This window comes from Alexandromys fortis, unplaced genomic scaffold (genome assembly GCF_014885135.2).
Source record: "Alexandromys fortis isolate MF-2015 unplaced genomic scaffold, M_Fortis_MF-2015_v1.1 scaffold_9, whole genome shotgun sequence".
Lineage (NCBI taxonomy): Eukaryota > Metazoa > Chordata > Mammalia > Rodentia > Cricetidae > Alexandromys > Alexandromys fortis.
In genome coordinates, this window is record NW_026067892.1 from 14,422,157 (window position 1) to 14,447,982 (window position 25,826).

At 44.6% G+C, this 25,826-nt stretch overlaps 1 protein-coding gene across 3 annotated transcripts; it reads left to right on the top strand.

Moving 5' to 3' along the window:
* The first annotated feature begins 7,141 nt into the window (after window positions 1–7,141).
* Window positions 7,142–24,890, top strand: Nrbf2 (nuclear receptor binding factor 2). Of its 3 annotated transcripts, XM_050142151.1 has the most exons (5): window positions 7,143–7,377; window positions 16,013–16,097; window positions 16,699–16,746; window positions 21,426–21,466; window positions 23,400–24,890. In XM_050142151.1, exons 1-5 carry the CDS (start codon window positions 7,348–7,350, stop codon window positions 24,105–24,107), a joined length of 912 nt encoding a protein of 303 aa, XP_049998108.1. In that variant the 5' UTR covers window positions 7,143–7,347; the 3' UTR covers window positions 24,108–24,890. The 3 variants fall into 3 exon arrangements, with proteins under 3 accessions (XP_049998117.1, XP_049998108.1, XP_049998111.1); XM_050142154.1 differs by lacking the exon at window positions 16,699–16,746 and having other exon boundaries at window positions 7,145–7,377; XM_050142160.1 differs by lacking the exons at window positions 16,013–16,097; window positions 16,699–16,746 and having other exon boundaries at window positions 7,142–7,377.
* The last annotated feature ends 936 nt before the right edge of the window (window positions 24,891–25,826 follow it).

Genomic DNA, 25,826 nt, shown 5'->3' on the forward strand with positions numbered 1-25,826 from the left:
GGACAAACACACTTGGAAAACTTGACATGGCTAGGGATGTGGTTCAGATGGGAGTGTTTATTGAGCAGCATGCAGGGAACCCTAAATTCGATCACTGGCATCACAAAAACCGTGTGTAGTGGCACGCACCCTTGGGAGCTGGAGGCAGGATCAGAAGTTCAAGATCATCCTTGGTTACCTAGTAAGTTGGTGAGTGGGTACACTCAGATCCTGTCTAAACAACAACAACAACAACAACAACAAAAAGCCTAGAAGAATGGTAAACTGCAATCTTAGCACTTGGGTGGCAGAGGCAGAAGGATTGACAGTTTGAGGCCACCCTAGACTACATAACAAGACACTGCTTCAAGGAAAGGAAAGAAGAGAAGAGAAGAGAAGAGAAGAGAAGAGAAGAGAAGAGAAGAGAAGAGAAGAGAAGAGAAGAGAAGAGAAGAGAAAAGAAAAGAAAAGAGAAGAAAAGAAAAGGCATGGAGGCCGGGCGGTGGTGGTGCAAGCCTTTAATCCCAGCACTCGGGAGGCAGAGGCAGGCGGATCTCTGTGAGTTCGAGACCAGCCTGGTCTACAAGAGCTAGTTCCAGGACAGGCTCCAAAACCACAGAGAAACCCTGTCTCGAAAAAAGAAAAAGAAAGAAAGAAAGAAAGAAAGAAAGAAAGAAAGAAAGAAAGAAAGAAAGGGCACGGAAGGGAAGGAAAGGGAAGGGAAGAGAAGGGAAAGGAAAGGAAACAAAAAACAGGACAATTTCAGAACAATTATGGGACTTCAGTCTAGACAACCTTACTTCCTTACCATTCCACTTCTAAACATTTTCTCATCTTTTTAGGGTTATCATCTTTCAATAAATATCTCGTGATTCTCATCATGCCTGCCAAGCACGTGGTCAATTGGCTTGAGACAGTCCAGATCTTTGTACCCAAAGACCAGAGCAAGAGGTAGAGCTGGGAAGTTGAGGGTGGGACTCATAAAGGTGGTAGCCAGACACGTCCTCTATCTTTGCTGCTCAGGAGGCTGACCACACATGTCCTCTATCCCTACTGTTCAGGAGGTTGAAGGAATAAAAGTGTCCTAAGTTTGGAGCATCCTGGGCTACTTAGTAAGACTTCATATCAAGAAACCAAACGAACAAAAGTATAATGGCTGCAGAGGTGTGTATGTGTGTGTGTGTGTGTGTGTGTGTGTGTGTGTGTGTGTTGTATGTATGTGTTCGTGTGAGTGCATGTACAAGTGCATGCCTGAGCTAAATGTGGGTATCAGATGTCTTCCTCGGTTGTTTTTAGTTCTTTTTTTGTTTTTCTTTTTGGTTTGTTTGTTTGTTTGTTTTCTTAGGAGATGGACTGGCTGTCTGTTGAGCTCTGGGGATCTTCCAGTTGACCTCCTCCCTCCCAGCGCTGGGATTACGAGTGCAGGCCACTACATTCAGATTTTGTGTGAATGCTGGGGATCTGAACTCAGGACCTCAATCTTTTGTGGTGGACACTTTACACACTGAGCCATCTCTCCAATCTTGAGGAGGGTTTGTTTGGGGTACCTTGGTGTTCCACAAAGCAGTCAACAAAATGGAAATGAAAGGCAGCCTGCACGGTGGTACATATGGATGGTCTCAGTTACTGAGGAGGCTGAGGCAGGAGTATCGCTTGAGCTCCGGAGTCCGAAGTCAGCATGGGCAACGTAGTGACAGCCAGACTCAAAGAAAAAAAAAATCCAGTGCTAAAAACATATGAAAAAGAAGGTGTTGCTAAAAGGGGCTTCCCATGTGATGGTGCTAAGTCAACAGGTGAATTGTTCACAGGTGGTAAAAAAGGAAGCCCTGGGATGAGCCACCAGCGGTGAGGTCCAAGGACACATGTGGTTTCCAAGGGACTGTTTTTGCCTCTTGTCTGAGAAATTTTAAGCTGGGTCCAAGCCGATGGGACCAGACCTAGCTACCCTTGACTGATTTTCCCAGGTTTCACTTTATTGACTAAAAGTATGCAATCCTCCTTTTCTTGGCTTCCCCTCTGTTGAACTTTGTGGAACACAATGCCGAGCTGCTGTTTAACTTGGCTTTGTGCATCCAGGCTCTTGCTGGAGCAATTGGACCACTTGGCTCAGAGTCCAGGGAGCTCCAGCCTGCTGGCTTTAGCACTGCCCCCACCGCACCCCCCACTCCCTCAACCCCTGCAAGCTGGGTCCTGCCCAGTCTGGTTTGTAAATAGTTCTTGGCACATACCCTAGAGGAGAACACAGTCACTAACAATAGCAACTCTCTTTTTAGCTTGAATCTCATAGTACTCAGGATTGCAAGCTTGTAAAAACCGAAAATAACCTAAGAGATTGCACTGGGTTACCCTAACAGGCTAGTCCGGCTCTTGCCAGCATTGCGTGTTATTCCGGCAGATATTCAACCGCTGCTGGTGGGAAGAGAACCAGGTTGAAAGCCAGTCAGACCTGGATTTGAGACCTCACTAGGCTGTTTAATTTTATGACATCAGGCCAGGCACTAATTTGAGCCTGTTGGGAATCGAAAGGGTGCACATATAAATGAGTGCTTAGGAGCCTACAATGCACACTGCACAGTTAAGCCATCATGTCAGGAAATGAAGACAGAAGGAAAGCCTTGGGAAATTACTCTACATTGAATAAGCCTGAAGGGAAATGGGGGCTGTTCTCTGCACACACGTCGACACATGTGTGGTCTCAGAAAACAACTAGAACTATAATCTATTTCAGTCTAAAGACTGTGTTTCGTTCATGGTGAAGTTAGGGATGAGGACCAGGCAGAACGTTTTACATCAAGAAATAGCAGGGCCGGTGAACAAGCCCTCCTAGCTGTGGAGTACAGGGAAGACCGTCATTGTCCGTGCATCAGGTAGACTAGCATTGTCTTTCCGTGGAGGTAAGTTTGCCACCTAGAATCTTTATTTTATTCTTTTAAGTCCTGCTGCTGCTTCCTCCTCTTCTTCTAAGGAAGGATCTTGTGTAGCCCAGGCTGGCCTCTAACTTGCTACGAAGCCAAAGGTAAAAAACTTGAAACACTTGATCCTCATGCCTCTACCTCCTTTGAGGTGGGATTCATAAGTGTGTGCCACCAAGCCTGGGGCAAAGTTGCTCTACCTTCTTCTATGTAATAGTGCTATCTATCCATCTCCAGGCCCTGGCACCCTCTGCTGTCTCCATGATGGCCCGATGCTGCCCTTGCACATGGTCTTAGTCACAATGTTTAGGGTTTCTCTGTAGCTTTGGAGCCTGTCCTGGAACTAGGTCTTGTAGACCAGGCTGGCCTCGAACTCACAGAGATCCGCCTGCCTCTACCTCCCGAGTGCTGGGATTAAAGGTGTGCGCTACCACCGCCCAGCTCTTAATAACAATGTTAACCTCTCTCTCTCTCTCTCTTTTTTTAAATCTAGCAGGTCCTCACACTTGCTAGTAGGAATGCATTTGTAGCTACTTCACAAAGAGCCCAATGTGCTGTGTCTTACTTTCAGAAAAGAAACCAGTTGTGGGGCAGGTTCTTCACATCACTGTGGCATGTCCTAAAAACCTTTATGGTGAGTCTCTGATTGAACTTTATCAATGGAGGCGTTAGGTCTATTGCCGCCTGAGCTACACCAGCCTTCTTCCGCCCCCCTCTTTCATTTGTAATGATCTCAGGACTGACTGAACAGCGGGCAGGAAGGTTATCTTCAGATTGTCATCTTCATTTCTCCACTGTGACCTTCACTTAGGCATGGTGGAGGAGTGTAGTGAAGAGGCAAGCAGGCCTGCTTTTCGTCCTGCCCAACTCCTGCACGGCTAGCGAAGGCCCGGAAATAATAACACAGAAACCGTATTCATTTAAACACTGCCTGGCCCATTAGTTCTAGCCTCTTACTGGCTAACTCTCACATCTTGATTAACCCATTTCTATTAATGTGTATCGCCACTTGACTGTGGCTTACTGGCATGAGTCTAACCAGCGTCCATCTTGGGTAGGAGAAGCATGGCGTCTGCCTGTCTCTGCTTTCTTCCTCCCACAATTCTGTTCTGTCTTCCCTGCCTACCTATGTTCTGACCTATCAGGCCAAGCAATTTTCTTTATTAATTAACCAATGAAAGCAACAGATAGATAGAAGACCCTCCTACATCAGAGGAGTCCTCTTTAATTGAGAGTTCTGGGCTGGGCACCTTCCCCTTCCTTCCTACCTTTCCATCTGGGTTTTAGCATTGCCCTGGGAAACTCACTAACTATGTTGCTTTTGCTCTGCAGAGCCAAGCAAAGAGAGCTCCCTACTGGGCATTTTGTTGTTTCCACAATGGCTTACAAGTAGTCTCATTCTGCCTTCTGGGGGCATCTGGAAGTTTCGGCCAACTCACTGGAAGTACTGTCCAAAGACCTACCGAAAGGTGTTGGCAATGCCAGCTGTCACTCTGCTATCACTGAGGACATACTGATAGTTCCTCCATGGATATGTTGGCTCCTCACGACTGTGTTGACTGCTCTTGACATCTGTAAGTTCTAGACCCAAGTCTATGTCCTGGCCTACAGTCTTGTTTGTAAGTATACTGGACCCCTTCTATACTATGTTCATGGAAGGAGTCTGATACTGACAATATGCCAAGCTTTTCCACTGAGCGCTGGGTCGGGGAGGGGGGTAGGTGGAGATAGGAGTCAAGACCAGAAGCATCTTCCTCCTGGGGCAGGAGATTATCAGTAGACTGAGTTATCAATTCAAGGTCCCATTTTGCGGGTCCTCTGTAGAGAGAGGCCTAGTGTTGTGTGAACACTTTCAGAGGTAAGAAGAGCACAGTTCCATGGCCAGTTGACACCCTCCTCTACCTTGACTCTGAACATGTTAGTATTTCTGCAGAGGATCCTAGAACAGGAATTGCTGAGTCAAGGGTAGGCATACGGTACATGTCAGCAGTAGTGAACAGGTTGCACACATGGGTGTCTGTACATATTATAGTGAGTAACACAAAATTAAGGTGTAGGACTCAAGCAAAAAAAAAAAAGTCCAGCTCAAACAAGGGGACAGTTCTTAACAGCTAAGAGTCCCTCACAATGAGTGAGCCAGTCTCCTTTGAGCGGTGTCCTGTAAGACTGCACTACATAGACGCTGAAGAAAAGCAATATTGTGTGTGAGACTAGAGTGGCTACAATCTAAAGAACCTCAGAAAGTGAGGCTTTGGTACACTCTATAAAGCGTCAGGAACCCTCCCAATGTGACAAGGCCCTGGAGAATGAACCACTCAGGGTTGGACTTTGTCACCTAGATGGCCTTTCCCTAGGGAGCTGAAAGAGGCTTTGTAAGACCAGCTCTTTCAAAAATCTCTAGCCCTGTGCAGCAAATGAGATGTTTTGATTTATTCAGTGATAGATATGTCCAGCATGTTCCCAGCTGGAATGGTCTGGGAATGGCAGTACCGGCGTCTGTAGCTGAGTCTGGACAAGGTTCTGGCCACTCGCAGCATGTTCTCACAGCCTGCGATGGGACTGGTGGACAGGATGTTCACGGCCAAGGTTTGAACCTTTTTTTTTCTCTCTCTGATGTAGATAAAGGTGCTTGCTAGCATAAGCACTTGAATGGACCACATGCTCCTTCCTTTTCCAGCTGCTGAGGTTTGGTTTAGAGTTACTGACCCTGTCCACTGGGCAGCCAGTCACTGCGGAGTGGACGTTGCAGGGGCACAGATTCACGGCTCTTGACTATTATTTATTTTTAACAAGTTCTGCTCTTTTGTTGTTGTTGTTGTTTTTCGAGACAGGGTTTCGCTGTAGTTTTAGAGCCTGTCCTGGAACTAGCTCTTGTAGACCAGGCTGGCCTTGAACTCACTGAAGTCCGCCTTCCTCTGCCTCCCGAGTGCTGGGATTAAAGGTGTGCACCCCCACTGCCTGGCTTGCTCTTTGGTTTTATCAACTTGGGAGAGTCTGAAAGACTTTTCTATGACACAGTTATACCTTCTGTTCTGTTACTCTGATAAAATAGCTTGCCCACACCCGCGAGAAAGGTTTATTTGGCTTACAGTTCCAGGTTTCAGTCCATCACTGAGAGGAGTCAGGAGCTCAAAGGCAGGTCTGTTCGCTATTCCATACAGTACTTTGACTTTTGACACACTTCTTTGACTTTTCTCTTTATGGTCCTGTAAAATCTCCAGAGAAGCCCCGTTTCCTTCATCCAACAGTATTTTGGCTATTCTCTCTTAGCTCCTCTGTATCTCCCTTTGCTATATCTACTTGCCAGTGGATTCTGGAACAGAAAGGTCCTAGCACAGTGACTTAGTACATAGTTGTAGAGTTGCTGAAGAATAGTTATAACTGGCTGTTTGCAATCCTTCTGATTTTAGTATTAGTTTGTGAGCAACTTTTTTTTTGGTTGTTTTATTTTTTGTTTTTGTGACAGGGTTTCTCTGTAGCTTTGGAGCCCGTCCTAGAACTCCGTGGCCAGGCTGGCCTTGAACGCACAGAGATCCGCCTGCCACTGCCCCCCAAGTGCTGGGATTAAAAGTGTGTGCCACCACCGCCTGACCTGTTTGTGAGCAAACTTTTAAGTCTAAACCTGGGGTCATTTATCTGTCAATCCCCAAGATGGAATAGAGGTGTGGTTGTCCCCGGAAGCTGGTGTTCAAGGATTGTAGGGCTGATACAGGTTCAAGGTCGGGGCTACACAGTTTCTTTCTCAAAAGGTAAAAGTGTTGACACCTCCTATAAATTGACCCGGAGCATGACGTAATCTTAGCTCTTCTTGAAAAAGTCAGTAGGGCCGGGCGGTGGTGGCGCACGCCTTTAATCCCAGCACTCGGAAGGCAGAGGCAGGCGGATCTCTGTGAGTTCGAGGCCAACCTGGGCTACAAGAGCTGGTTCCAGGACAGGTTCCAAAGCTACAGAGAAAAACAAAAAGTCAATAGTTAGAACAGAAACAGGAAAGGAGGGGTGGAGGCCGGAAGAGAGGACCTGAGACAGCCTGCTGCCGGAAGGAAGCACGAAAGATAAACTGCACAAAGAGGCCTCACAACTACTACCCTGACCCAGCTCCGCACGTGACGCGGTGGCAGAAGTCAAGCACCTAAACTCTGACTCTCGCGAGAAGGGGCTCGCGTCAGTTCGCTGAATGCCCCGCCCTCAGCCCCGCCCCTCCCGGCCTCCCTCCCACCGCAGGCTCCGCCCCCCCGCCGGCGCGTGCCGTCACTACGTCCTGCGCGACGGCGCAAGGACGGCTCCACAGCGCGGCGTCTGAGGCGGAAGTGGCGCGGCCGTCGCTCTCGGGCGCTCACTGCCGGCTCCGGGTGTTGCGAGGAGCCGTCCGCCAGCCGCCGCGTCTCCTGCTCTCGCCGCCCCTCCATGTGCCCGGGCGCCGCCGTTTCGCCTCGGGCCGCCGCTCACCCCGGGGTCTATGGAAGTGATGGAAGGACCCCTCAACCTTGTGAGTAGTGGCGGGGCTGAGGGGGAACGCGCGGCTACAGGGGGGGGACGGTCAAGGATGAGGGGGAACGCGGGCTGAGGGACAACCCGGATTGACCGGGGAAACCGCGAGCGGAGGGGAACCTCGACCCCAGGTACCCAGGCCGCTCCCTCGGGGCCCGTCGCTTCTACCCTGCTGGGACCGCGTCCCAGCGCCACGTAGCCGCCTGCAGGCCGCGGGCAAAGTCGGGGTGTCCGGGCCGCACCTCTCACACCCCCCATCCCCAGGCTGCCCTCACAGCTGCGTCAACGGAGGCTCCTTGGAGACAGTTGGGCACCAACCGCAGCCCCCTCCCTGCATCCCAAGTCCCATTGCTTTAGTCCTGTCGAAAGTACCAGAGACGTTTGCCCAGGGAGCCCGGTCTGTTTTAGTCAAAAAGGGGGAGTGGGGGACTCAGCCACAGAGTTTTTTGGTTTTTGGGAGTTCGTATTTTTCCCAGAGTGGTCACAAGGCGTCTTTGGGTTTCATTCGCTACAGACGTTTGATTTCTCAGCGTTGCGGACTGGGACTTTGAAGTCCCGAGTCTGTAGGTGGTTTGTGATGTGGTGGGATTGGGAACAGGACCGGGGAGGATTGAGTTCTGCCTTTGGAACCCAGCCCTGCTGACTTGGAAGAGCCTTGGCCATGCTGGGCAGAGAAGCCAGAACCTGTGGTTTGAGAGTATAGATTTCTGGAGCCAAAAATCTTCTCAGATTTGAACTCTGGCTTAGTCACCTAATAGCTTCGGGACCTCGAGCAAAAAAAAAAAATTCACCTCATTTTGTTTTTCAGGTTCCTTGTGAGGATTAAAGGAGTAAACGGATAAAGGGCACGGAGAACCGTGCTTTATAGCTAGAACGTTTGAGGATTTAGCCGCTGGTCTAATGAGCCCATAAGCCCTTGACATTTCCTTTAACGAGCTTTATTTGGAGTGGGTGAGCTTGAACGCCCAAGAGTGGTCACCTCGCTGGAGCCAGGTTAGCAGCTCCGAGAATCCTATCCCAGGGTTACTAAGTTAGGCCTTGCCTCTATTCCTCAGTTGTTTACACTTAAGGATGACCACACCGGTGAGGTTTTGAAAGCCAGGGGAATACCTTGCCCCTCTCTGGTTTTTAAGAGAACTCGCGAGGTCAATATAGTTTGCGATGAAGTGTGGATGGCTCAATCCCGAAAGTCCACAGGAATATTAGGAGTGGTAGCCAGCTGTTTACAAAGTGCTTCAAAGTTCAAGTGTCCTTGCAGAACCATCACTGGTTCTGTTCCAGGTGGCTTTATTTGGCACCAGGGTGTAGCCTGACTCCAGCTCCACTGGTGTGTTGTGCTTGTGAGAAGACTGAACCTGGCTTTCATTGGTAGGTGGAGCACCAGGTGCTCAGTCTAGGAAAAATGAGGTAAACGATGGCTACAGAACTTAGGTTTATCTCCTGCCTGTTTGAGCCATGCCAGCTTCGCTGTCACTCTGTTGCCTAGGCTGGTCTTAGGCACTGGGTCATCCTGCTTCTGCTTTCCAAATGCTGGGCTTCCATTATTCCTCTAAATGCCTGTGCCTCCGTGCCCTGGGAAGTTTTTAAATAGGTACATTAGGAGGCTCATACAGTTTCATTTTCTCTGGTCTTAACATTTATGTGACAAGCTTCAGAAATGTGGCAGCTTGACTTTTTGAGCCTTTTGAGATTTTGAAGATTGCTGACTTCCAGCCTAACTCTTTACTCGATAACGGCTGGATGTCAACTTGAAAGAAGCGTATGGCAAAGTAGCAGTGGTAAGCCTCAGTCAGAGCTGTAGAAGACTCGGGTTTGTGTATGTGTGTGTTTCACATATGTGAAATCAGGATAACTCGGGAGCGTCAGTTCTCCATATGGGCTTGGAAAGTGAACTCATATAACCAGGTTGGTAGTGAGTATCTATCCCCTGAGTCCTAGACTTAAAAGGGCATTTGTGAATACACCACGGTATCTTTATTCAACTTTAAAGGTAGCTCTAGGGGCTGGAGAGATGGCTCTTCCAAAGGTCCTGAGTTCAATTCCCAGCAACCACATGGTGGCTCACAACCATCTGTAATGAGATCTGGTACCCTCTTCTGGCCTGCAGACATACATGCAGACAGAATATTTTATGCATAATAAAAATAAATATTTTAAAAAAAAGGTAGCTCTAAATTCTGACTTAATGCGTATCTTTGAAAATTCTAGTAAACTACAAGTTTATCACTGGAGTGTACTCCAGATTCATAATATAAGGACTTCACTACTGTACGTGGGTTATATGTCCTCAGAGCATCCTTGGAATTTAGTAAGACCTGTTTGAGATATTTGCTGATGAACAAGTCTAACCTGAGGGAAGTTAAATAATAGCTTAGGTCAGTGACTTTAGTGCATTTTGCATTTCAACTCATTATGACCTGCTGCTAAGAAGGCTTCCATATTCGTGTACTTTTCATTTTCCTTGGTCTTTATATTGAGCTCTGTGTCTCTATTGCCTCTGCTGGAGTTTTATTGTTAGCGTTATAGCAAGATTAATTTCCTCACAGTGAGATTTTCAGGACATGGAAGAGACTAGTTTGAATTATTATTATTATTGGTGGGGGGGGGGGGTTGAGACAGGGTTTCTCTGTGGCTTTGGAACTAGCTCTTGTAGACCAGGTTGGCCTTGAACTCACAGAGATCTGCCTGCCTCTGCTTCTGCCTCCCAAGTGCTGGGATTAAAGGTGTGCCCCACCACCGCCTGGCTAAATTATTGCAATATTTTAATATGTAAGTATGACAGATATGCTAGCTCTTTGATGTTCAGAGTTGGTCAAGAGAAGTATTTTGTCCTTTGAATGAAAAATAGTCTTTCAATTTTGGATCAATTTGACCTATCAAGTGTTTTCCTTTTTGTTATTTGCCTGTTTGAGGTAGGGTCATAAGACCAGGCCACAGTGTATACAGTTCAGGCTAGCTTTAACCTTGTGATCCTCCTGCCTCAGTTTTCTGAGTGCTGTGATGACAAGCCTGCACCACCACGCAGCTTGTTAACTTTAAATATGGAAAAATTGTAACTTACCAAATCACTTAGTGTCTATTAGGTATTTCTTTCCATGCATTAAATTCTGGCATTTGGCTGGTAGCAAATGACTGGCCAAGCTTCGGTGAGATTGTTTCTAGTGCTGTCATCTTAGTGTCCATGACTTTTGTTATGTTTTACATGCCTAGGCTGCTGCAGGCAATACCCACGGGACTACACAGTCACACTTGCTTTGTTGTTGTTTTGCTTTTTATGTGTTTATCCTTCAGTCACCCAATTTTCTCTCTGTTTATGCTTAAGAGGGCTGGGCATAGCTGGGCGCTGGTGGTGTGCTCCTTTAATCCCAGCAGAGGCAGGGGCAGGTGAATCTCTGTGAGTTCAAGGCCAGTCTGGTCTACAAGAGCTAGTTCCAGGACAGGTTCCAAAGCTACAGAGAAACCCTGTCTCTCTCTCTCTCTCTTTTTTTTTTTTTTTTTTTTTGAGACAGAGTGCTGGGTGCTGGGAGTGTTGGTTAAATAACTGAGCTTCCTTCTGGAGTGTTTAGTTCTTGACCGCTGCCTGAAGTGGTTAATGTTTTCAGGCATCTCATACAAGAAAAAGAGTCCTATCGTGGGCTAGCTGTCTTTTATGTAGCTGAAGTCTTTGTAACTAGTTTGAAAACTAGTGATAGTAGAATTAAAATCTTTAAAGAAAAAGGCTATTTCAGTCCCCTTTGTGTTGCTCTACAAATAACCTAAGGAAAATAATCCTATGCCATAGGTATAGTTGGAATTACTTGGGAGCACTCTGGGTGAGGAGCATGGAGTGCTGGCTTATAGCCAACATTTAGTAAAATGGTAGGGCATCATTGTGTCTTTTTGTCTTGTCTTAATATCTAGATGCGCTATTCTGCCAGTTTTGTAGATTATGACATTAAATGCAGAATAAGTTGAGATAGTGGGGTTTGGAAGCCAGAATCTAAAATAAATCATTGAGCTTTGTATTAGAACATTATTTACCCATCTGCTTTAACTGTGATCTGCATGAGAAATCCTTACAGATTGGTAAATCAGTTTTGGGTGTAGTACTGCCAAGCTGCTGTGTCATGGAATATATCTTGTGCTTCTGCAGAAACATTTCACACAAAATAAAGCCAAACTATAACTTTTTACTGAATATGAAGTGCTGTAATATTTACTGGTGTGTGTGTGTTAGTGCTTTGCCTTCATGTACATTTGTGCACCATATATGTGCTTGGTGCCCCTTGGGCTAGAAGAGGTCATTGGGCCCCCAGGAAGTGGAGTTTCAGTGAGATACCATCAGGGTGCTGGGAGTCAAATTTACTAGTTCCTCTGGAAGAGCAGCCTGTGCTCCTACTGCTTAGCCATCTCTCTAGCCTACGGATTTTTTCTTAATACTACCAGAATTGACCACATTGTTTTCATATGTGAATCCTATACTAGATTCTCGCCGTCTACACAGCAGGTGGTGACAGCTTTGGAAAAACAAGAACAAGCTCAGCTAGAAACTGATGGGCATAAAAAGTTTATAGACAAAATAGCACAAGGAGAGAGGTGGTCTTCAGAGTTGGAATGAGGCCCTCAAGTTCACTGGAGCAGTTAGTTACCTTCAGTTGAACTGTTGTGTTGATTATACAGTCGACTGGGTGCACATGCGTGGAGGTACTGCTTCACACTTGTTTGTCCAGTGAACTGGGACAGGGGTGTAGGGCTAATATTTCTCCTTTGTTCCCAGTTGAATGCCATACCAGTCAGGAATATAGTATATATCCTCTGCCTTCTTTCTAATATTTGGAATGGTGGTTTTTTTTTTTTTTTTTTTTTTTTTCTGTCTCAATATAGCACTTCCTTCAGGTCAGAACTTAGTAAATTGAAAGATACGGAAGATACTGTTATTTATAATATTGGAGGTATTTTGTTTTGAGACAAGATTTCTCTGTGTCCTGGGTAGACCAGGCTGGCCTCCAGTTGACAGAGCTCCGCCTCTCTCTGCCTTCTGAATGCTAGTACTACAAGCACCACCATGCTGAGAAAAGTGCAATTTTAAAATAGCCAGCAAAAGGAAAAAGTTCTTGAGTGTAAATTCATTGACTTAGTAGCCTAATTGTAGTTGCTAGGATGTTTGTTGGTTTTAGATAATGAGAACTCACTTCTGTTAGCTTAAGGCCAAAGAGATATTACCCAAAGAAGGATCAGGAAGACCAGTGCACAGTGTCTGTAGAGGGAGGCTTCTTGTTTGTTCCCAGCTGCCCAGACCGTGAAATAATCACTCAAATGATATCATTTAAGTCACTTCTTGTCCAAACTCTTTAAGTGTATTGCTAGTAAATTAACCCATTCTATTAATCTGTGCATTGCCACGTGGCTGTGGCTTACTGGATAAAGTTCCAACTGGCGTCTGTCTCTGGCGGAGCTACATGGCTTCTCCTGAGCCCGCCTTCTTTCTCCTGGAATTCAGCTTAGTTGTCCCCAGCTCTATTCTACCCTATTACAGGCAAAGGCAGCTTCTTTATTCATTAATCAATAAAAGCAACACACCACACAGAAGGACTTCCCATACCATTTCCCCTTTTCTTTTTAAATAAGAAGGAAGGATTTAGTAAAAGCAACACACCACAGTGTCTGAGAGCCTGTGTATATTGGAAATCAGGAGTAGGATTCCTGTGATGGGCTTTGGGCTGTTTCACTTCCTTCAGGCCTTTGTTTCCGCCTGGCCACTCTCAGAATGCCCTGTAGTTAAAACCACTTCAAGTTTTATTGCTATTCTTGCTTTCTGATCCCAGGTTTGGAAAGCCAGGCAATATAAGAATGCGGCACCTGTAATAGGAATCATAGTTGTTGAGGAAAATCAGTGTATAGAAAGGGGTAAACTGTTTTGAGTTTTCTGGTTTTTACTTTGAATTTATTTAAATGGATCAGTTTTAAGTGGGAATCCTAAAGAGTCCTTTAAAAAAATAACATTAACAATCAAAATAGGTTTCTACAGTATTGTCTATCGTTTTATTACCATTTGTTTAGAGACAGGGTTTCATGCAGCACAGACTGATCTCAAGCTCATTATGTAGTTAGGGATGACTTTGAAATCTTCATCCTTCACTACCTGCCAAGGGCTGGGATTATAGGTGTGCATCACCATGCCTGGCAGACGTGAAGCTGAGACTGTGTCCTACATTACAATTGGCCTCTGACTTGTGATCCTGCTTCAGCCCCCTTAGGGTTGGGTATAGAGGTGTGAGCTGTCATCTGTGATGTCTCAGATTGCGCTTTGCCCTTGTTCCTAGCTTCCCTCCGTCCCTTCCTTCCTCCCTTCCCTCCCTTTCTTCATTCTTTCTCCTTTTTTCCTTCCTTCCTTCCTGTCCCTCCCTCCCGCCCTCCTTCCTGACTTCCTTACCTCTTCCTTTCTTTTTGTGCGTGTTTTTTGTTTGTTTGTTTATTTGTTTGTTTTGAGACAAAGTTTCTCTATAGCTCACTGGCTGTCCTGGAACTTGCTCTGTAGAACAGAGTGGTCTCTAACTCAGAGATCTTCCTGACTCTGCCTCGCAAGTGCTGGGATTAAAATTGTATGCTGCCACTCCTGGCTTGTCTTTGATTCTCTATTAAAATGTGTCCAGGAGCCTCAGACACAGCCTCACCTCAGTAGATTTGCAGACCCTATTACAAAACTACAGACTGAAAATCTGCATTTCACCCAGATCTGCCTGAATGGTTTGAATTCTCTTTACAACTCCTAAAATAGTGACCTGGTTGAAATTTTATTGACAGTGAGAAAACAGCCCCAGCAGGGTAGGACAGTTTAGCTGGTTCAGAGTGAGAGTCAGAACTTGAAGAGACAGGGACACTCTCGTGCTTCATTGTCCTTGTTATGAAGGGCTATGGGGTTTCACAGAAGTTTTCTTTTGTGAGAGAAAAAGTGTGGGCTTTTTAAAAATATTTTTAGAGCTCAAAAAAGGTGAAAGCACCTGCATATGACCCCTTCATTCACTTTTCTGTTCTCTTAACGCCTAAGACCTTGTTGGTTGAATGCCACTGTTCATTCAGATGATCTGCCAGATTCCTTGTTGATACTGTCTTCTCAAAAGGTCTGCTTTTCACCTGAGGGTGGTACGTGTGCATACTCCCAGCAGGTGAGAAGAGGTAGAGCAAGAGGAACAGGGCTTCAAGGCCAGACATGGGGTCCTATCTCAGAAATCTGCTCCATCCCACCCCAAATGTTTTATATGGATACTAGAAAATATTTAGGTGTTCAGAACATACTTTTTGCTCAGTCCAAGCCTCCATGGTTAAAATTAACCCACCCATGCCCCCTGGTTTTTCGAGACAGGGTTTCTCTGTAGCTTTTGATTCTGGCCTGGAACTAGTTCTTTTAGCCCAGGCTGGCCTTGAACTCACAGAGATCCGCCTGCCTCTGCCTCCGAGTGCTGGGATTAAAGGCGTGTACCACCACCACCACCACCACCACCAGGCGAAAATGTTCTAATCTTAACATAAGTTACTGGCCTTGTTACATAAGAGAAGGAAACAGGTTGACAAAGCTGTAAGTGAAATAATGTGTATTCAAGTTCTTTATTTGTTGCTGTTGATGGATTATCATCCAATAACCTTGTAAGAGTCAGCCAGGTGCTCTATTCTGAGCTGTGTGTTTATCTCCAGCCTTTGGAGGATTTGTTTATTTCTTTGTTTGTTTGTTTGTTTGATTGATTGCTTACTGGCATTTTGGCAATTGAACTGAAAGCTTGCGCCTTGTCATGCTAGACAGATCTGGTTTACCACTGACTACACCTTGTAGCCTTTGGTCTTTGACTTGGTCTGTTGATGAGGCTAACCTAAGCTAGGAGATGGCTTGGCTCCTCCTCCTCCTGAGAGCCAGCATTACAGGTGTGTGACTCCATAGCTGGAGGCTTTGGGAAACTTAAATATCCATGTAAGAATGGTGGCACTATTTAGCTATATACCTTTACAGTAGGGACATCTAAACCCTTTGCTTTTTAGAACCTCTAACTTAGCCTTTCTCTTTTTGATGAATTGTATATGAAGAGATAGTAATATTAAATATTAGAACCCCTCACGCGTATTTTTTTTTTTAATTTTAAGGTAAGTAGTAATTTTAATGTTTAAAGGGAAGAATGAACAGCTATAAGAGAAGTTTGGATTTTTCATGACACATTTCCTGATTAAAGTCTTTAGACTATATAAACTTTTGAAAATACCTACAAGATGTCTCTTTGAAATATCGAGAAAGCATGTTCTGTGTAATACCTGGGATTGTAAGTCTTTTGTTACTCTGATCTGTGGAAGAATAGAGGTCACTTAGCAGTTAGAACCTGATAACTGAGAGGATTATGGGTAGAGAGGAGTTGCCAGTTTTTATCAGATGATGTGGTTCTAAGCTTGACTTCTTCCATTTGTTTGTTTGTTTTCAAGACAGGGTTTCTCTGTGTAACAACCCTTGTTGATCTAGAACTCACTCTGTAGACCAGGCTGGCTTTGAACTCGCTTGCCTCTGCTTCTCCAGTGCTGGGATGAAAGGCTTGTGCCACCACCACCCTGCTAAAGATTGTTTTTTAAAAGTCTTGTTTTGTAATTTGGAGTAACTCAGAATGTTTGTTTTCTAGGCTCACCAACAGAGCCGACGTGCAGACCGTTTGTTAGCTGCTGGGAAATACGAAGAAGCGATTTCTTGTCACAAAAAGGCTACAGGTAAGTATTTTTCTTAAGAAATACTGGATAGAGCTGTTGGCAGGTTGAGGCCGGAATATTGCTATGAGTTGGAGGCCAGCTTAGACTACCAAGAGAAATCCTGTCACAAAACAAAAAGAACAAGAATACTTTGTTATTCGTAATTATATTGTAGCAACTACTACTAAATGTCATTTAGTTTACTGACTTTCCGGTGCTGGAGATGGAGCTTAGTGTAATTACACACTTGGCATGTGTTGGTTTCTTATCAGAGACACAAATTTCTGAATTAGCCTTATAAATAGATCTGAGGGCTCTGTTTTCCAACATTCGAGTTGCATCTAGAATGGGTGTCGAGTCTGTTTTAGAACAAGGTCTGCAGTCTTTCTGCTAGGAAGGCGCTATTCCTTCCCTTTCACAAGAACAGAATTCTTTCCTGGCAGGGAATGGAATGTTACTATACTGTTGAAATACAAACTTACAGTGGGCAATGCTTTGAATAAATTTTCAGTACATTCTTCCTGTAAGTAATTATCAAGAGAAAAAATATTTTTTGATTCAGGATCTTGTTTATCTAACCCTTGATGGCCTAGTACTCATTATAGCCCCGGTTCCTTCCCAGACTTGAACATTCCTCCTGCCTCAGCCTTCCCCAGTCCTTGGATTACAGGTATGTGCCGGTCATACCCAGCTGGAAAAAAATTAATTAGTTGTAGCTAGCGAGTGGCTCACACCTGTAATCCTCACACTTTGGGTGAGAGGTGAGAACGTCACAACATTTGACACCAACCATACTATATAGCCAGTCTCTTCCTTAAAAAAACACCAGCAGGAACCAGTTTTATCATAAGTGTGCCCATGTGTCTGCTGTAGGTCTTGCATACATAACTAGGTACCTCATAATAGTATTTTTATGTCTGGTGCAGTTTTCTACAACATGAAACCAGTGGTCTTTAAATCTCTCCTCAACCATATTATTGTCCAGATTGTTGATTTGTATCATTAACTCCTGTGAGAGTACGCCATGTTTAGGAAAACCATGATGTGGATGAGAGCCCGGGTGCATTAACCGTAGTGAATTGGGTTTCCTGTGTATGCCATGGGTTAACGTGGAGCGAATCACCATATGGTTATGTGTATACTAAATGCACGATAGTCTGAAGAACATGAAAGAGAAAAAAAATCATCCCTAAGGTCTTTTGTCTTTGAAGACTTAAACAGCTATGTGACACTAGGCAGTGTAGCTCAGTGGTAGAGAAGTTGCAAAGAAGTAGGTTGGGGGTGTTAATCTTTCCTGAACATCTACTTTAATATTAGCCTTACATTATAATTGGAAGAAGTAATTGCCAGTATTGTGAAGATTTTTCTGAGCACAATAGGACTGATAGACATATGAATTCACAGAGCGTGCATAAAACTTGTAGGGATTCAGACCAGAAAATTTCAGGACTGAGAAAGGGTAGTGAGCAAGTCCCACCCCTAACCAAGAAGCTAATTGCAGCTGATACCTGCTGGAGAAGGGAATACGTTTTCTCCAGTGGAGAGTCACTGGGAATATCGTCCACACTGCAGGGCAGGCCCCATGCACAGGAGTAGCTGGCCCACATAAAACAGACCTCATGGTTTTTTGGGTGTGTGGGGGGGGATGAACATTTTGGGTCTTTTGTTTGTTTGTTTTGCTTCGCTTTGCTGGTTTTTGTTTTGATCTCCCCCCCCCCCAAGTGAAAACATGAAGTTGGGTGGGTAGGGAGGTGGAAAGGATCTGGAAGGAGTTGGGAAGGGAAAGAATATGATCAGAATATAGTTTATGAAAAAAATTGAAGTAAAAAAAGTTTTTTTGAGATTGTCCTTTCATAAATTTCAGTATTAGGAGATTATCACAGTGATTCTGTGAGACAACCATGCCGTGCACTCAATTTTTCTTTTTTAAATTTCAGAATGATACTTATTTATGTGTATGTGCATGCCTGCCTGTTTATGTGTACCACATTCGTGCAGGTGCTCATGGAGGTGAGAGGACATTGGATCCCCTGGAATTGGAATACAATGCTATGTGGGTGCTAGAAACCAAATCTGGGTCCTTTTAAAGAGCAATAGTGCTCTTAACAGCCCAGCCGTCTCTCTAGTCCCCCCCTTTCTTTTAAAACAACTTTTTTTTTTTCCTTTTTTGTTCCAGTTGTAAGACCTTATTGTGAGAAATCTCCAAAGTGGTAGTGTGGCCTTTGATGAATTTGCAGTTCTGGATTATCTGTGGGTACCCTACCATGTTATATTCCGTTTCAGAGAGCTCCCCAAGTCAGCGTTTCCAGTTCTAAACTTGGTTTTGTGAAAGCTGTTCTCATTGTTAAGATGGTGGTTTAAAGTAAACTGTTGTTCAGAGGAGACACGTGTGCAGACAATATGAGAGGGATGTCGTAAGAAATTCCATGGTGTATGTAAGCAGTAACAGACCTCTGGATGGAATGTCACTACAGGTTTGCAAACAGTGCAGCTTGACAGACCTAGCACTGAGAAGTTGAAGAGATGTATGTAAGCCTGGCCAGTATGGCTGGAACAAAGATGATAGCTCTTCTTTGTCTCTCTCTCTCTCTCTCTCTCTCTCTCTCTCTCTCTCTCTCTCTCTCTCTTTCTTTCTGGAGAGGAAACATCTAATTTGAATCTCAAGGTTGGTAGAACCTAGCAGACAGGAAATTTTAAGTTGTGAAATAAAAAAATCTCTAAAGTATTTGGATTGCAACCAGACAACAGTGTCGTAATATCTGTAAAGGGAAGTTAGTGTAAAAAAACAGAAGTTCCAAAAAGTTGACAGTCAGTAAGAGCTTGATCCATTATTAGTGATACTTGTTATTTTATTCTGATTATTCCAGAAAAACTGTAAAATGCTGTACAGAGGAACGTATAGCAGAATACAGACGCTAAAAAGAAGTAGATGAGGAAAGACATAAAAAGCAAAAATGAAAGAACTATAAGTATGACTCAAAGGAATTCCAAGTTCCTGAGTCATGCTCTTGGTTTATATCAGTCAGGGTTACAGTTTTGCCTGCAATCCTGAGCCTGGCCATTACTCCCTGCATTCTGGTCAGCATTCTGGTTTGCTCTGCTCTCGCTAAAATTGCCCATTAAACTCCACGTACAAGCCGGGCGGTGGTGGCGCACACCTTTAATCCCAGCACTCAGAGGCAGAGACCGGCGGATCTCTGGGAGTTCAAGGCCAGTCTGGTCTACAAGAGCTAGTTCCTAGTTCCTGGACAGGCACCAAAGCTACAGAGAAACCCTGTCTCGAAAAACCAAAAAAAAAAAAAAAAAAAAACCAACTCCACATACAGCATACAGCCTTTTAAGATGTCTTGGCTGGCCTCCCTTTCTACACTTCTGAACTTTTGTAGAGGAGTACCAATGACCTCTAAACGGTACAGTCAGGCAGAATCACAGTGACCCCACTTGGCTCTAGTTTTTTGGGTTTTCATAACTGTGACAGAAATATCTAAGGAAAATTAACTTTATTTGTGTGGGGGGGTCTGTGTACTTAGTATGTGGGGGGGGTTATACACTTGCACCATAGTGCTTGTGGGGGGGTGTACACTTGTGACATAGTGCATGTGTGTGTTGGGGGTGTACATTTGCACCATAGTGCATGCGTGCATTGGGGGTGTATGTACATTTGCGCCATAGTGCATGTGTGTGGTGTACACCTGCACCATAGTGCATGTGTGTGTGGGGTGTACAGTTGTGCCATAGTGCATATATGTGTAGGGTGTACATATTTGTGCATAATGTTTATCCTTGGAGCCCAAAAAGGTCAGAAGAGGACACTGGATATTCTGAGATTGGAGTTAAAATTGTGAGCTAGCAAGTGGATACTGGGACTTGAACCTGACTCCTGGATGAACAGCCAGTGCTTATAACCACTAAGTCATCTATTTCTTCAGCCCCTGAGACCGTACTTTAAACAAAGATACATCCAAATCATGTCAGCTTTCTCTTAGCCCAAAGAGAAAATGTAAGGATTTCAGCATTGCCTATTAAAATTCAACAGGTTAAGCAACCCAGAATTTGATCAAGATAGGAAAAGCTTGACCCTCTTCATAAATCGCATTAAATCGCATTATTCTGTCCTCACACAGTATATTATCATATATATTATATATAATCATATTCTAAGGTTTTGTTGTTTTGTTTTTTTTGTTTTTTTGTCCGTCCCCCNAGCTCTTTTGTTGTTGTTGTTTTTGTTATTTTGGTTTTTTCGAGACAGGGTTTCTCTGTGGCTTTGGAGCCTGTCCTGGAACCAGCTCTTGTAGCCCAGGTTGGCCTCGAACTCACAGAGATCCGCCTGCCTCTGCCTCCCGAGTGCTGGGATTAAAGGCGTGCGCCACTACCGCCCGGCTGGTTTTGTTGTCTGAATTGAATTTGTGATTCTCCTGTGTCAACCTCCCAAATGCTGAAATTACATGTGTGTCACTGTGTCCAGCTTAGGGTTAAGTACCTAACTAGTGGTTGGCTGTTGGTATTGTGTTGGTGTAGCTCAGAAACAATTGATAAAAATAGTTCTTATAGGAGACCACAATGATGTAGTAGCAGATACTCAAATGGGCACTCATAAATATCTGTTGAGCATAAGGCCTCAGTAAATTCCTACTTAATTTGATTCTCAATAAACAGTTTTTCTAATTAAATCTTCAGTTCCTTTATCATACAATCTACAAATATCTTTGCTCTGCATTGTTGGGCTCAGGTTTGTATTAGGCAAGCACTCTGCCGTGGCTAGGAGACTGAAACTGGGGTTCAACCTGAAGGTCAGAAAAGTAAAACAGCCAGTCATATGCTCTTACTTCAGCCTAAGTCCGAAAATGGTGATCTTGCTTCCAAGAATCTCAGGATGAGATTCAGTCTGTGAGCGTCTCCTCCGTTTTATATTCCTCTCTAAGGCTGGGATTAAAAGCATGCACTGCCTGGTTTGGTTTCTATGGCAACTAGTGTGGCTACTTGAGTTAAAGGTGTGTGTTACCAGCACCTGGTCTGTAAGGCTGACCAGTGGGGCTGTTTTACTCTCTGACCTTCAGGCAAGTTTTATTTATTAAAATACAAATGTAATGCCACTACAGCTAGGTCCCCAACCTGCCAACTTTAGAAGTTTAAAGCCTCCGGTTTTTAAGATGGGCTAGGGAATACGTATTTACCAGTGACATTCTTTTGGGGAGAAGTTAATGCTGTTTTAAAATTTGCCTTTTTAACACAATTGCTTAGAAGACCAAGTTCTGTACTCTGGGTGTAAATACTTCCATTATTAGCCTATAAGTTACAAAATAATGATGTGCATATATTAATTTGCTGCTTTTTTTTTTTAACCAGCTTATCTCTCTGAAGCCATGAAGTTGACACAGTCTGAGCAGGTGAGACACGCTAGTAGTATTTGCAGAAATGTTTGGGGGGCTGGAGAGATGACTTAGCAGTTAAGAGAGCCCAGTATGGTTCCCAGTAATTGTGCCAGGCAGCACACAAACATCTTCAGTGCAAAGGGATCTGGTGCCTTCTTCTGGCCTCCACTGGCACTGTGCTCACATGTACTGCTTCCCCCATTACCAAAACAAGCAAACAACAAAAAGTCTTTTATCATTTATTTATTTAGATCAGGGATTCACTATATAGTCCTTTCTGGCCTGGAACACACTGTGTAGAGCAGGGTAGCCCTGAAATCCAAAGTGCATCCAGCTCTGTCTCCCCAGTGTCAGGACTAAAGGGTGTGCTACCATGTCCAGCTGAAAAAGAAAATCTTTTTTAGAGAAAGGTTTTCTTGTGGAGATTTGAATTGGGTAAAACCTAAAGTTTTATGTCTTTCTCAAAACACTAAAAAATATACGGATGTATTTTGGGAAAGAAATGAAAGCTATGTTAGCTGCCATTAGCCTTCCAGCCTGCCTTCCTATTTCCTGTTGTTACTCCCAGGTCTCATGCTCCACTGGCTAACACTGAGGAAGCAGGGATGGCCCAGGGGAACTGGATGGACAACGCTTTGCTTGTCAACTGCAGTTTAAATCTGAATAATCTCCTGTTTGCTTCTTTGATACGTAGATGATTCCTGCACTTTGAGATCTGTTTCAGGATGACTTCATGCTGACTTAATATGTTTAGGGAAGGCCTGTGCTTAAGCATAAGGTACTTAAATGTCTTCAACTTACCTTCATTCCAGGGCTGGAGAGGTTAAAAGCACTGAGTGCTCTTCTAGAGGACATGAGTTTGTCCCCATCACCCACATACCAGTTTGTAGTTAGCAGAGGAAGCTCAGCTTATTTACTTGGGCACAGCCATGACAAAGACCATAGCTTCAGAACCATGGGAAGTTGACAAAACCTTTTTCTATGTGCATCCATCTCAGAACTGGCAAAGCCTTCTTCCTTGGTTCAAGTTTGAATGCTGATGTGTGTAAAAAGTAGCTGCTGCTGCTTTGTGCTCCCAGTTAGTCAGAGCTTGAGACCATGTTTCTGTCTCCAGAGACCAGCTAGCCCCGTCCCTGTGCTGTCCATGGTAAACAAACACGCTGAGACCCAGGTTGCAGTGATAGTTGGTATGGACAAGTGCCTTTCTTCATTGTCTTGCCACCCAAGTCAGGATTCCATGTGGGTCACGGCAGGGTCTCCTAACATTCTGCTTCTCCAGTTCCAGGGGATCTTTTGCCTCTTGTTCCAGGGGATCTTTTGCCTCTTGTAACCTTCCTGTACATATACTCGTACATATACAAAATATTTTTTAGAAAATCTTTATCCAAGGTTTTTTCCCTTTTTTCAGTGCTCTAGGTTCAAGCCTGGGTCTCTGTACATGCTAGCGAACATCATTGCACTGAGCTACACCCCTAGCTGTAAAGACAATGTCTTGATTTATAATGATGGGTACCTAAGAGGATTGGTGACTGAACTAAGGACATGGGTTCTGTAAGCTGTGGCATTGGCAAAGTAAAAACGCTTAACTCAGATTGATTGAACACCACAGCTGATAGTGTAGAGCTTGTGATAGCTGTCATATGGTGTGCATCAAGCTTTCCAAATACCCTGAGCATTGGAAGGTCATAGATGAAGGGGATACAGTCCATCATCGTAAGGAAGCATGACACTTGGAACTCAGTTCACAGTGACAGCCCAAGGCATGGCTTGTTAATCTCTCTAGATCAGGAAGCAGAAAACTGGCTATGAACCTCAAGGCATGGGCAGGCCACTTATAGACCACACTTCCTGAAGATTGCACAGCCAGTCAAGCAGGTGTTCAGGCACATAAGCCTGGGAGCTTTCTGATGTTAAGTTCTTTACCCTGACCTTCTCTTCCATGTCACAGGCTCACCTATCACTGGAATTGCAACGGGACAGCCACATGAAACAGCTTCTCCTCATCCAGGAGAGGTGGAAGAGAGCCAAGCGCGAGGAGCGGTTGAAAGCACAGCACAGCACGGACAGGGACGGAACCCCCCACCTGCAGGCATCTCACAAGCCCTCTGAGGACATGGAGGGTCAGAACCCTCTTCTTTGTCAGACGTACATCCCTTCCACAGAGAAGCGCCTCCCTGAGCTTCAGGGGGTCTTCGACAGGGATCCAGACACACTGCTATATTTACTTCAGCAAAAGAATGAACCAACAGAGCCGTGTATTGGAAGCAAAGCCCCAAAAGATGATAAAACAATAATAGAGGAGCAGGCAACCAAAATTGCAGATTTGAAGAGGCATGTGGAGTTCCTCGTGGCTGAGAATGAAAGATTAAGAAAAGAAAATAAACAACTAAAGGCTGAGAAGGCCAGACTCCTGAAAGGACCAACAGAAAAGGAGCTGGACGTTGATGCCGACTTTGTAGAAAAGTCAGAGCTGTGGAGCTTGCCACCACACTCGGACACTGCCACAGCCTCTTCAACGTGGCAGAAGTTTGCTGCGAATACTGGGAAAGGCAAGGACATTCCAATACCCAATCTTCCGCCTCTGGATTTTCCTTCTCCAGAACTTCCTCTTATGGAGTTCTCTGAGGACATTCTGAAAGGATTCATGAATGATTAAAACGGAAGGCATTGGAGAGGCTGGTGACAGTTCATCCAGAAAAGAGTACAGAGGGAAAGCCACGCCCAGGGGAATCCCAGAAATGCTCCTTCATCTGGTGTACTGTGGGAGAAGAGGCCGTGCCAGGACCTGGGAAAGTCACTGTGAAACATCACTTATCTTACGACTAAAGCTCGTGATTCCGACTTGGCAGACACTGAACTCTGGATGGAGGTTCGCTTTCTTATGATACAAACCAAATGGCTACCTGGAATAATTTTTCAAACAGTTATTTTTCTTATCTTCAGGGTTAAATGTATAAAAGTATGTCATGTGTAATTAATCTATAATGCCATAAATGATAATGCAAAAGCTAAATATGGTGGCCTGAGAGGCTCACTTGTATTTGGAACATGCTTTCTATCATGCATTGACTGTATGCATTTTATGCACATTTTGTTTGTTGAGATACGGTGTGTAAGATACACCCTTCCAGATGGAACTGTATGTGCCACAGTTTGCACTACTCGTAACATAATGATTATAACCTCAAGATTATCAGGAGAAATATTTAAATTTCCATTTTATGAAGAAAGGAACCAAATTATTAGTTATGCTTTTTTAAAAAATTACCAGTTTACATAATTAATCAGGGTGCATTTTAAGTTCTAACTTTGTGTTATATGATGCATCATTTGAAAATACTGAGGAACTCTTCCTTTGTTCTGAATGATGCATGTGTGAAAGTAATGCTAGTTAGCAGTATTTGATTGTAAGACATCAATAAAGTAATTGTGTTTCATACCCTTGTTGAATATGGCTGGTGGTTAACAAACATGGCGCTCAGTGGCTTCTCCCTGTGTTCCCATCTTTTCTCTTCATGAGACCCTGCTATGAAGTAAGCAGTCCATGGTGGTCTCAGACTTGTGATCTCGCCCTCCTTTTTACAGTGAGCTGTATAGGCTGGGGTGTAGTTCAGCGCTGGGTGTCCGAGGTGAGCACTTCCCACCGCTTCTGCTCCTCGTGCCCTTCCTTCCCATCACTCTTACTGGTTTGCCATTCTCTTGGATCTTTTTCTATCTTTCGTTGATGCTCTGTGCACACTGCTCAGTGCTCTTGCGTAGCCTGGCTCTGTTGGAGCTTTGTGCTTCACGTCTGTGCTGTGTCACCATGCTCAGTGTGTTAGAGAGGTATGCCACTCTTACATCCCTCAGTACCTCGTGAGTTTCATTTTTATAAAATGGGTTTGGTTTACCTGACTTATTCTAGCAGAGTAATCCAAACTGCCAAAGGACTAACCTCCGGTTGGCAAGCAGAAGTCAAACCTTGGGTTGTGTTTTGGCCCGAGGTGCACACTCAGTTGTGGGATCCAGCACCACATACAGGTACGCATCAGAACTGAAGGGAGCTGAAGGACATCTGATTGGCTAGTCTCTGCCAAAAAAAACTACCAGGTGAGTGGAGAACCCACACACTTGGTGTCTAATGTAAGAAGTGGAAAGTGAAGACGAGGAAAACCAGCTGGCCTTCACTCAGCTGTCTGCTGAAGGACATGGTGTGCTTCCCGGAAAGAGTCAAGTACGCGTGAGCCGGAGCTCTCCAGATCAGCTAGCTTGGCTGACCCTTGAGCTGTCTGTCGGCTTTGCTCTGGGAAGGAATCGGCACTGCGGTTCCAGACTGGTGGTGGTCTCTTGTGGGTAGTTGCTAACACACATATTTTAATTGTTAGGTTGAATGCTG

Coding starts and splice junctions, on each gene's coding strand:
- Nrbf2 (XM_050142151.1), top strand. CDS start 7,348: ATGGAAGTGATGGAAGGACCCCTCAACCTT. Junction 16,098..16,698: donor TTGTCACAAAAAGGCTACAG/GTAAGTATTTTT, acceptor GTTCCTTCCCAG/ACTTGAACATTCCTCCTGCC. Junction 21,467..23,399: donor AGTTGACACAGTCTGAGCAG/GTGAGACACGCT, acceptor TCCATGTCACAG/GCTCACCTATCACTGGAATT.